At 42.7% G+C, this 12,908-nt stretch overlaps 1 protein-coding gene across 1 annotated transcript in view; it reads left to right on the top strand.

The window, feature by feature from the left end:
- Positions 1-2,454: 2,454 nt before the first annotated feature.
- LOC311131201 (BLOC-2 complex member HPS3-like) overlaps positions 2,455-12,908 on the top strand; it is a 40,489-nt gene continuing 30,035 nt past the window's right edge. Inside the window, exons 1-2 of the mRNA XM_084164055.1 lie at positions 2,455-3,047; positions 10,305-10,660. Of these exons, the coding sequence (XP_084020181.1) occupies positions 2,831-3,047; positions 10,305-10,660 (573 nt within the window). The 5' untranslated portion in view covers positions 2,455-2,830. The remainder of the gene's footprint in view (positions 3,048-10,304; positions 10,661-12,908) is intronic.

Below are 12,908 nucleotides of genomic sequence, written 5' to 3' on the forward strand. Positions count from 1 at the left end.
ATTCCTCCTGACAGAGCTGGTGTAACTGAGTCAGGTTTGTAGGCCTCCTTGCTCGCACACGCTTTTTCAATTCTCCCCACACATTTTCTATAGGATTGAGGTCAGGGCTTTGTGATGGCCACTCCAATACCTTGACTTTGTTGTCCTTAAGCCATTTTGCCACAACTTTGGAAGTATGCTTGGGGTCATTGTCCATTTGGAGGACCCATTTGCGACCAAGCTTTAACTTCCTGACTGATGTCTTGAGATGTTGCTTCAATATATCCACATAATTTCCCTTCCTCATGATGCCATCTATTTTGTGAAGTGCACCAGTCCCTCCTGCAGCAAAGCACCCCCACAGCATGATGCTGCCAACACGGTGCTTCACGATTGGGATGGTGTTCTTCGGCTTGCAAGCAACCCCACTTTGCAGTTGCAAACCGTACTCTGGCTTTTTTATGGCGGTTTTGGAGCAGTGGTTTCTTCCTTGCTGAGCGGCCTTTCAGGTTATGTCGATATAGGGCTAGTTTTACTGTGGATATAGATACTTTTGTACCTGTTTCCTCCAGCATCTTCACAAGGTCCTTTGCTGTTTTTCTGGGATTGATTTGCACTTTTCGCACCAAAGTACGTTCATCTCTAGGAGACAGAACACGTCTCCTTCCTGTGCGGTATGACGGCTGCGTGGTCCCATGGTGTTTATACTTGCGTACTATTGTTTGTACAGATGAACATGGTACCTTCAGCCGTTTGAAAATTGCTCCCAAGGATGAACCAGACTTGTGGAGGTCTACAATTTTTTTTCTGAGGTCTTGGCTGATTTCTTTTCATTTTCCCATGATGTCAAGCAAAGAGGCACTGAGTTTGAAGGTAGGCCTTGAAATACATCCACAGGTACACCTCCAATTGACTCAAATGATGTCAATTAGCCTATCAGAAGCTTCTAAAGCCATGACATCATTTTCTGGAATTTTCCAAGCTGTTTAAAGGCACAGTATGTAAACTTCTGACCCACTGGAATTGTGATACAGTGAATTATAAGTGAAATAATCTGTCTGTAAACAATTGTTGGAAAAATTACTTGTGTCATGCACAAAGTAGATGTCCTAACCAACTTGCCAAAACTATAGTTTGTTAACGAGAAATTTGTGGAGTGGTTGAAAAACGAGTTTTAATGACTCCAACCTAAGTGTATGTAAACTTCCGACTTCATCTGTATATTTTGATTTGTTTAACACTTTTTTGGTTACTAAATGATTCCATATGTGTTATTTCATAGTTATGATGTCTTCACTATTATTCTACAATGTAGAAAATAGTAAAAATAAAGAAAAACCCTTGAATGAGTAGGTGTGTCCAAACTTTTGACTGGTACTGTATGCTTTAGTAAGGTTGGATTCTTAAGAGTTCATAGCTATGGTTATCAACTGTACAGCAGCGATGGAATGTAAGTTACAGAAAACTGTAGTGGCAGCGGCAGAGAAATATTTGGGGCTACGAGATTTGATTTTAGAAGAGTTACAGGGTGTGTTGAGTGGTTGTGTCCTGTCTGCCGTTGGCCTGGGATCATTTAGCTATTTGATTTGACATTTTAGGACCCCTTTAGGTATATATGAGAAAAGTCTTACATTATTTTATAAAATATTGAATTTGGCCTTTGCTATTATAGCCCATAGAAACTAGTTGAATAACACATTCATAAATGGCAAAAATGACAGTCAAAAAATTTATCATAAGGAATAAAGTTTTGAAGTGTCTGCCCTATATCTAGGAGATATAAGAACGTTCAGGAAATATTTTCGTTTTCTTTACACATGAACCCCTTATTTCTGTTGGCACAAAACGACCTCCATATTTCCATTCATTTGTATGGGTTACCTTCAGATGAGTCCCGTGACACTTGTGGGGAGAACAACATCATGTTCGTGAGAGTCTCATCTTTCCATAGAGTGGTCACATTAGTTTGAAGGCCAAACCGTTCGGACGCTACAGAAGTTTTTGTGAGAAGACCGATTTTCGGGATTTCTTATGGTCTGACAAACGGCACTGTATATTATCCACCTTCCACCACAGATACGGAAGGCCGACATAGGCTGATGATGCTAATTGAGATGCAGCCCATGCAAAAATAAATGATATTTTAAATTGACGGATTTTGATGGGGATTTTTTTATTATGTTACTTAGATTGACGCACCCATAGACTCTTAAGGATTAATTCGTGTAGGGTTTTATTTGAATTTATTATTATTATTAATTTTTTTCGTTTTGTGGAACAAAGTATAATGGATGTATATCCCAGTCTAGTCGGTGACAGTAATGAAACATAAATTGGATAAAAATCGCCGTTAAACCTCACCGAAGAAGAAGAAGAAGAAGCAGAAAAAGGCGGGACTTTCACAGCGTATTGAAAGCCGGAGCGCCTTACTGACAGGGAACTCAACCAATCAACGCTGGAGGTGGGGTCGTTTTTTCTAGTTGTCACATTCACAGCATAAACGCTTCAGACTACTTTAAAACTTTGTTCCTATAGATATACGTAAGATTATGATTTCTGTGTAGAAAGGGGACTTCGATTGGCAGAGCAAGTGGAGTAAACTTACCAGAGACTGGGTAAAAAAATAATTTTCGAGTTCAACTAATTCTGCCTGCTCATCACAAGACTGCGGGGCATGTGATATCGATCAAGTAATCTAGCTAGCCTCGGGTGTAGCTGGCTAACCGCGATAGAGACAGTAACACCACCATATATTTGGTAACACAAGCCCTGGGTTTTCCGGACAGGGACAATGTAGTTAGCTTGGTGTATAAATCGTGTTTCTCAACGTAATTTAGGAAAACAAGTAAACATGGTTCACGTATACAACTGCCACCCTTTCGCGTCCCAGCAAATCGTGCCAACCGAGCAGGAACCGGGGTTGGTGTGCTGTGGCGGAGGTGCCCTATTCGTGGTGTCCGCTGGAGGATGCAAGATCGAGTGTTTTCAACTGGGAGAAGAGGGGTGTCCTCTCATCTGCCGCTTCGCCACCATGGGGACTGTGCAGAGCATCCTACACAGCGAGATAGGTGTGCCACTTTCTCTCACTTATTCTTTCCCTCTTTGCACTGTTGTTTACTGCTGAGTGATTGAGGTGCATCAAATTACTAGAGGGGTTTTGTCATGAACCCTCAAAAGTTCGAGAATGGTGTGAAAATGGCAGCCATATTGGTCAGGGAGAAATCCAAACCAGTCTAATTTAAATGAATGCCAGTAGAGGTATTATCCTAACCTTTCTCAGAGTTGCATTATGTTCCAGAGCACACACATAGAGCCCTGAGTTGATTATACCATGGCTAGAAATGTTTTCAACGTCCACTGAAGTACACTACATGGCCAAAAGTAGGTGGACACCACTTCAAATTAGTGGATTCGGCTATTTCAGCCACACCTGTCAGGTGTTTAAAATCGAGCACACAGTCATGCAATCTCCATAGACAAACATTGGCAGTAGAATGGCCTAACTGATGAGCTCAGTGACTTTCAACGTGGCACCGTCATAGGATGCCACCTTTCCAACAAGTCAGTTTGTCAAATTTCTGCCCTGCTAGAGCTTCCCCGGTCAACTGTAAGTGCTGTTATTGTGAAGTTGAAACATCTAGGAGCAACAATGGCTCAGGCGCAAAGTGGTAGGCCATACAAGCTCACAGAACAGAACCGCTGAAGCACGTAAAAGTTGTCTGTCCTCGGTTGCGACACTCACTACAGAGTTCCAATCCCTCTGGAAGCAACATACGCACAATAACTGTTTGTCGGGAGCTTCATGAAATTACTTTCCATTGCAGAGCAGCTGCACACAAGCCTAAGATCACCATGCGCAATGCCAAGAGTTAGCTGGAGTGGTGTAGATTTAGCCGCCATTGGACTCTGGAGCAGTGGAAACGCATTCTCTGGAGTGATGAATCACGCTTCACCATCTGGCAGTCCAACGGACAAATCTGAGTTTGGAGGATGCCAGGAGAATGCTACCTGCCCCAATGCATAGTGCCAACTGTAAAGTTTGGTGGAGGAGGAATAATGGTCTGAGGCTGTCTTTCATGGTTCGGGCTAGGCCCCTTAGTTCCAGTGAAGGGAAATCTTAACGCTACAGCATGGAATTACATTCTAGACGATTCTGTGTTTACAACTTTTGTGGCAACAGTTCGGGGAAGGTCCTTTCCTGTTTCAGCATGACAATGCCCTCGTGCACAAAGCGAGGTCCATACAGAAATTGTTTGTCGAGATCGGTGTGGAAGAACTTGACTGGCCTGCACAGAGCCCTGACCTCAACCCCATCGAACACCTTTGGGATGAATTGGAACGCCGACTGTGAGCCAGGCCTAATCGCCCAACATCAGTGCCCGACCTCACTAATGCTCTTGTGGCTGAATAGAAGCAAGTCCCTGCAGCAATGTTCCAACACCTAGTGTAAAGCCTTCCCAGAGGAGTGGAGGCTGTTATAGCAGCATAGGGGGGACCAACTCGATATTAATGCCCATGCTTTTGGAATGAGATGTTGGACGAGCAGGTCTCCAAATACTTCTGGTCATGTGGTGTAGCTAGCAAGTTTATTAGATAGCTACAATAGTTGCCTTGGTAGCCAAACAAACAGACTTGCTAGTTTAGCTAACCAAACCAAGGTGTCCGCATGCTTCCCAGCCGAAACAGTTCAGAAGAGTTTGTGCATATATTATGACGACATTTAGTGACGTTTTTGTTAGTTTTTTGGATTTAGGTGAAGAGTTGTTGTTTTTTCGGCTGTTCGGGCACACACATTTTTTTCTAGAGGCAAGCTGAAGTTCGGCTCCGAGGTCTATGCCTCTTTGTCGGTTATTGGTCAACAGTAAGGATTCTTTAATACATTTTAGATTAATTCTGACTTTTGAGTGGCTACGGCATCTCAAAATGGACCAATAGTACTATTGCCACTTTTTTTCTGGTTTTTCAAGCGAAGGTCTTTTAAGGGAGAGTGCGAACTCGTTCGGTTCCTAGCCGACTTCGGCTTGCTGTCAGCCAAACTGAAGCATGCTGATGCCTTTAGTCCTAGCTTGCTATTATGAAAATCAAATTGAACAATCATTTTTTTTCAACTCGACTTTTGCATTCAGAAGCAGCTCAAACATGGAACATGTAAGAATGAACCATAGCCATTGAATTCTACCGGGCAAATATACTGTGCGTTATAGGGAAATAATGCTCTCGCTAGAATGCCCTTCAAGCCAATTAGAAACGAGTATTCAACAATGCCACGGTATAATTAAAGGCTCTGCATGGTCAATCCGACATCTGAAGTGGCCGTACAGTATTTACTGCGACGCAGCCTCCACAGACATCAGGGCTTTCATACTTCTTGCTCTTAGCTTAGCAGAGTAGAGGTATTGTGAAGGAAGTTGTCAAGGAAGTGAGTTTGTGTTTATACAGGACGTACCGCCCCAACCTACCGTAGAGCTATACAGAGCCCTCCGCATTATTAAAACATTTGAGAGGCGCACAGCGATGTGGTACGGAGCTTGATTTGGCCTCTGTATGCCTTAAGGTCCTGGAGTGGCCTAGCCAGTCTCCAGACCTTAATCCCATAGAACATCTGTGGAGGGAGCTGAAGGTTCGAGTTGCCAAACGTCAGCCTCGAAACCTTAATGACTTGGAGAAGATCTACAAAGAGGAGTGGGACGAAATCCCTCCTGAGATGTGTGCAAACCTGGTGGCCAACTACAAGAAACGTCTGACCTCTGTGATTGCCAACAAGGGTTTTGCCACCAAGTACTAAGTCATGTTTTGCAGAGGGGTCAAATACTTATTTCCCTCATTAAAATGCAAATCAATTTATAACATTTTTGACATGCGTTTTTCTGGATTTTGTTGTTATTCTGTCTCTCTGTTCAAATAAACCTACCATTAAAATTATAGACTGATCAGGTCTTTGTCAGTGGGCAAACGTACAAAATCAGCAGGGGATCAAATACTTTTTTTTTTCCCCTCACTGTATATAGACAGGTGTGTGCCTTTCCAAATCATGTCCAATCAATTGAATTTACCACAGGTGGACTCCATTCAAGTTGTAGAAACATCTCAAGGATGATCAATGGAAACAGGATGCACCTGAGCTCAATTTCGACTCTCGTAGCAAAGGGTCTGAATACTTATGTAAATAAGTAGAGGCGGATTTAAGTAACCACATTGTGGGCCTGTTACAATGTGTCAATCATGACATGATCTATGTGTGTATACGAGAGATCACCATGATGTCAGAATAGAAAGAAAATGTTGTTCCGGGTGGAGAAAGTTGTGTTTTGTGCATGGTTCTCTGCAAGGTTGTGCTATGTATTTACAAATCAGTAATCTCACAGCATTGAGATTGCCTGCAATGACAACAAGCTCAGTCCGATGATGCTGTGACACACCGCCCCAGACCATGATGGACCCTCCACCTCCAAATCGATTCCCGCTCCAGAGTACAGGCCTCGGTGTAACGCTCATTCCTTCGACGATAAACGCGAATCCGACCATCACCCCTGGTGAGACAAAACCGTGACTCGTCAGTGAAGAGCACTTTTTGCCAGTCCTACAATAGATGTCTGGTGAGGACCTGCCTTACAACAGGCCTACAAGCCCTCAGTCCAGCCTCTCTCAGCCTATTGCGGACAGTCTGAGCACTGATGGAGGGATTGTGCGTTCCTGGTGTAACTCGGGTAGTTGTTGTTGCCATCCTGTACCTGTCCTGCAGGTGTGATGTTCGGATGTACCGATCCTGTGCAGGTGTTGTTACACGTGGTCTGCCACTGCGAGGACGATCAGCTGTCCGTCCTGTCTCCCTGTAGCGCTGTTGTAGGCGTCTCACAGTACGGACATTGCAATTTATTGCCCTGGCCACATCTGCAGTCCTCATGCTTCCTTGCAGCATGCCTAAGGCATGTTCACGCAGATGAGCAGGGACCCTGGGCATCTTTCTTTTGGTGTTTTTCAGAGTCAGTAGAAAGGCCTCTTTAATGTCCTACATTTTCATAACAGTGATCTAAATTGCCTACCATCTGTAAGCTGTTAGTGTCTTAACGACCGTTCGAGTGCATGTTCATTCATTGTTTATGGTTCATTGAACAAGCATGGGAAACAGTGTTTAAACCCTTTACAATGAAGATCTGTGAAGTTATTTTGATTTTTATGAATTATCTTTGAAAGACAGGGTCCTGAAAAGGGGACGTTTCTTTTTTTACTGAGTTTAGTTAACAGTACCGTAAGGAGCCGGCAAAATTGACTTTCCAATCACATGAACCATTGTCAATGTCGCATTTCTATTTCGTGACGTAATCGCGAAATAATCCAGCAGAGGGCGGTAGTGAGCCATTACCTCCATTACCTGGCTATGTGAGGTTAGTGTGCCACGTCCAAAACTGTTTGTTCACAATAAACAACGAGCAATAATATGATAGCCCCCGCCTGTTCACTTATTCATAGATGATGAATCTCAGTCAAGCAATAATATTAGGTCCATACCTGCGACCATAACTAACCATTTTACATTTAAACAGGTTCTCAGGTACAAAATGCGTATGTATCAGCCAATAAAAATTGTCAATTTACTTACACGTGACAGAACACTAAATTGTAACTGGTCCCATTAGATTACATGGCACACGTTAGCCCTATGCTAGCCTCAACAGGTGGCACTGATTTATATCCTATCTTGACTTTATTTTACATTACATTTACATCCATTTAGCAGACGCTCTTATCCAGAGCGACTTACAAATCCACCAACCAATGGCATTTCTTAAAATAGGTCAACACTGGCCACTAGAGGGATATTTTAAACCTACAAATTCAAAGTTTATTTTTGTTCCGTTGGTCTGTAACAAAATGTTGTGTGCCAATATTGCACTGACGCATCCTTGACCTAGCTACTACTAACATTAGACAACATTTTCAAGTTTTTGCATATATGATAAAATCCCATGTTTCTGTTTGACACGCATCCATGTGCTTTTATGGAAAAATATAAATCTGGTCCTTACAACATGTACGTTTATCGAAGAGCCTTTAAAGACTTGTCATGTAGGCTGTTATTATCGCTTTTAGGTGGCACACGCTGCTAAAGCGGTTGACTCGTAATCGATAGTGCACTTTAACCGTGGGTTCGAGCCTACCTTGCATAACAAGCTTTTTTTGGAGGGAAAAATACATGTTAAATGACGGTCCTTGTTGCTGTGACAAAGTGGATGATTATAATAATGCATAGCCTATAAAACATTGTAGGCCTCCATGTAAGTGTAGCCTACATAAGAATATACTAATGACAGCCAAGTGTCTTCCTACATTGACTGTCGATTCGAGTCCTCTGGACTCGCGATAAACTTTTTTTTAAAGAACTGCAATACTGGATGATAACGGGAGTGCAAACTACAATCCTACTGTACACTTTGTAATGCTTATCCTCCTCGAGTCAAATAACATACAGGATATAATCAGTGCCACCTGGTGAGGTTAGCATAGGGCTAACGTGTGCCATGTTATCTGATGGGACCAGCTACAATTTAGCGTTCTGTCACATGCAAGTAAATCAACGATTTTAATTGGCTGATACTCATTTTGTGCCGGAGAACCTGTTTTAAATGTAAATAGTTGCTTATGTTCTAAATTATGGACCCATTGTCTTTTAAACATAGGTTGTTATTTTCTGTGTATAACATTAGCTTCTAGCAACTAGTCCAAACCTGGCTAGCAGAGGAAAACAACTCTCAAATTGCAATGATTACATTTCGACATGTAGGCTATGGCTTATGCCAGACAAGTAGGCTAGCTAGTACACTTTCTGATAACCTCGTAGCCCCAGCTCAGCAACTCACGTATGGCAGGCAATGGAACCATCATCGGCATCGGGAAAGGAAATATGTGTGCTGATGTAGCTACCAAGCCAGCTTATTCATTGAAAACGAGGGTTGTGTCTCCTTGCTAACAATACATGACTGACTCATCTGCATTCTTTCATGCGTGCTGGCAAGATATGCAATGGCTGAGGCAGGGATGTCTAACTAGCTAGCTAGCTACCGCACTCAGCAGGCAGCATGTGGTCATTCGGTGTTCAAACAAGATGGCAAAAAAATGAGGAGACAATGGCTGGAACTCAGCTAGCTAACTAGCTAGGTAGTTGGGGGCTACAGATGAGCTAACGTTAGCTAACTAGCTAGGTAGTTGGGGGCTACAGATTAGCTAACGTTAGCTAGGTAGTTGGGAGCTACAGATGAGCTAACGTAGCTAGCTACTGTTTTTGCATGCTGCACAGTGCCGTTGGGTGAAGATTGGATAAGTTAAAATACTGAATACTTTTCATAAATGGAACAGATTAGCTATCTATCCAACATTGCAATTAGAGTTAGCTGGCTGGCTAGCATACAGGTCTGTTTCAGCCAAGGCAATGTAGCTTTGTAGCTAGCTAGCATTTCCTCCATGAACGAAGCAAACAAGCTATCTAGCTACTTGGCTTGGGCGATATACCGTATACCTGGGTATTTTGAAATACCGACGGTCTGATTTTCAATACCGTGAAAAAAAAAAAGTAATTGGGGGCACCTACAAAAATTCTGATTTGGTCTATATAGCAAGCTAATAGTTAGTTGAAATGCAGTGTAAAAAATAATAATTTAAAAAAGCCTAATTTGGATCTCTAGTATTAAAGGGATCCTTCATGATTTTTGCAACGAGGCACTTTATCTACTTCCCCCAGAGTCAGATGAACTAGTGGATACAATTTGTATGTCTTTGTGTCCAGTATGAAGGAAGTTAGAGGTAGTTTTGCAAGCCAATGCTAACTGGCGTTAGCGCAATGACTGGAAGTCTATGGTTATCTGCTAGCATGTTAGTTCATCAGACTCTGGGGAAGTAGATAAAGGGCCTCATTGCCAAAATCCCGAAGTATCCCTTCAATGAAAAAGTGTCTTGCACTGAAATGAATTCATCCTAACGCCACTTTCCTATTGAATATGGAACATAAGAATTACAATATCCACATAATTAAGCATTTCACTGTTAGTCTACACCTGTTGTTTACGAAGCATGTGACAAATAAAACTGTATTTGATCCCTGTCCTCCCCTCCCTCCCACCCACCCCTAATCCTGCCTCTCTCCCTTCGTCCCCTTTCCACCCACTCCTAATCCTCTCGTCGTCGTCCCTCCCTCCCACCCACCCCTCGTCCATTTTCTACCCACTCCTAATCCTCCCACCCCTCGTCCATTTTCTACCCACTCCTAATCCTCCCACCCTTCGTCCCCTTTCCACCCACTCCTAATCATCCCACCCTCCCCTCCTCCCCAGGGGACTACCTGGTGACCATCGAGGAGAAGAACAACGCCACCTACCTCCGCGCCTACACCAACTGGCGCTACCAGGCGGCTGAGAAGACCCGCGTTAGTGTGCGTCTGCTGGGCCATTTCCTGCGCGGCTCATCCCTGCGCGGGGCTCCCAAGGAGCAGATGGAGATCATTGAGATTCCATTGTTTGAGCGTCCGCTGTGTGTGGCGTGCTGTGGGGTGACCGGAGACCTCCTGGTGGGGTGTCCTAAGAGCCTGGTGCTGTTCAGTCTAAAGAGACAGGCCCTCAACGACAAGCTCTCCATCCTGGACTTTGAGCGCTGTCTGATCCTCCATCTCCCGGGACTGTTACCCCAACAGGTAGGGATGGGATGGATGGAAGTTAGGGATTTGCGTAGTCTCTTTTACCACCTAGTTCTTTGAAGTTCAAATTGTTTTTTTTATACCCACGTGGCAGTCATGGACACTGAAATACATACAGTACCAGTTAAACGTTTGGACACACCTACTCATTCAAGGATTTTTCTTTATTTTTACTATTTTTTACATTGTAAAATAATAATGAAGACATCAAAACTATGAAATAACACATATGGAATCATGTAGTAACCAAAAAAGTGTTAAACAAATCAAAATATATTTGAGATTCTTCAAAGTAGCCACCCTTTGCCTTGATGACAGCTTTGCACACTCTTGGCATTCTCTCAACCATCTTCATCTGGAATGCTTTTCCAACAGTCTTGAAGGAGTTCCCACATATGCTGAGCACTTGTTGGCTGCTTTTCCTTCACTCTGCCGTCCGATTCATCCCAAACCATCTCCATTGGGTTGAGGTCGGGGGATTGTGGAGGCCAGGTCATCTAATGCAGCACTCATCACTCTCCTTCTTGGTAAAATAGCCCTTACACAGCCTGGAGGTGTGTTGGGTCATTGTCCTGTTGAAAAACAAATGATAGTCCCACTAAGCCCAAACCAGATGGGATGGCGTATCGCTGCAGAGTGCTGTGGTAGCCATGCTGGTTAAGTGTGCCTTGAATTCTAAATCAATCACAGACAGTGTCACCAGCAAAGCACCCCCACAACATAACACCACCTCCTCCATGATTTACGGTGGGAACTACACATGCGGAGATCATCCGTTCACCCACACCGCGTCTCACAAAGACACGGCGGTTAGAACCAAAAATCTCCAATTTCGACTCCAGACCAAAGGACACATTTCCACCAGTCTAATGTCCATTGCTCGTGTTTCTTGGCCCAAGCAGGTCTCTTATTATTATTATTATTATTATTATTATTATTATTATTATTATTGGTGTCCTTTGGTAGTGGTTTCTTCGCAGCAATTCGACCATTAAGGCCTGATTCACACAGTCCTCTCTGAACAGTTGATGTTGAGATGTGTCTGTGACTTGAACTCTGTGAAGCATTTATTTGGGCTGCAATTTCTAAGGCTGGTAACTCTAATTAACTTATCCTCTGCAGCAGAGAACTCTGGGTCTTCCATTCCTGTGGCGGTCCTCATGAGAGCCAGTTTCATCATAGCACTTGATGGTTTTTGCGACTGCACTTGAAGAAACTTTCGAAGTTCTTGAAATGTTCCGTATTGACTGACCTTCATGTCTTAAACTAATGATGGACTGTCATTTCTCTTTGCTTATTTGAGCTGTTCTTGCCATAATATGGACTTGGTCTTTTACCAAATAGGGCTATCTTCTGTATACCCCCACTATCTTGTCACAACACAACTGATTGGCTCAAACGCATTAAGAATGAAAGAAATTCCACAAATTAACTTTTAAGAAGGCACACCTGTTAATTGAAATGCATTCCCAGGTGACTAGCTCATGAAGCTGGTTGAGAGAATGCCAAGAGTGCGCAAAGCTGTCATCAAGGCAAAGGGTGGCTATTTGAAGGTTACTACATGACACTTTTTTGGTTACTACATGATTCCATATGTGTTATTTCATAGTTTTGATGTCTTCACTATTATTCTACAATGTAAAAATAAAGAAAAACCCTTGAATGAGAAGGTGTGTCCAAACCTTTGACTGGTAGTGTAGGTATGGATGGCTAACATATTAAACATTATACAACTTCACACAATTTAGATGAGAAGACTCAAAGATTCTTATTAATAAGTTGGCAGAAGTAGGGTATGGGAGATCTCTTATATCTCTCAGCACTGGCGTGTGGGACAGAGAGGAGGTGGGTTTCTGTGAAACGTTATATTTGGTAGCAGTTAAAGATCAAGATCACGTTATTAGTAAATTGCACACAAGGTCCAACAACATTTTTACTTCCGCTTTTAACCCAACCCCGCCGAAAGACACGTACATACAGTTGAAGTCGGAAGTTTGCATACACCTTAGCCAAATACATTTAAACTCCGTTTTTCACAATTCCTGACATTTAATCCTAGTAAAAATTCCATGTCTTAGGTCAGTTAAGATCACCACATTATTTTAAGAATGTGAAATGTCAGAATAATAGTAGAGAGAATGATTTATTTCAGCTTTTATTTATTTCATCACATTCCCAGTGGGTCAGAAGTTTACATACACTCAATTAGTTTAAATTATTAATTAAATTAAATTATGAAATTAGT

This window comes from Coregonus lavaretus, assembly GCF_964263955.1.
Source record: "Coregonus lavaretus genome assembly, chromosome: 6".
Taxonomy (NCBI): domain Eukaryota; kingdom Metazoa; phylum Chordata; class Actinopteri; order Salmoniformes; family Salmonidae; genus Coregonus; species Coregonus lavaretus.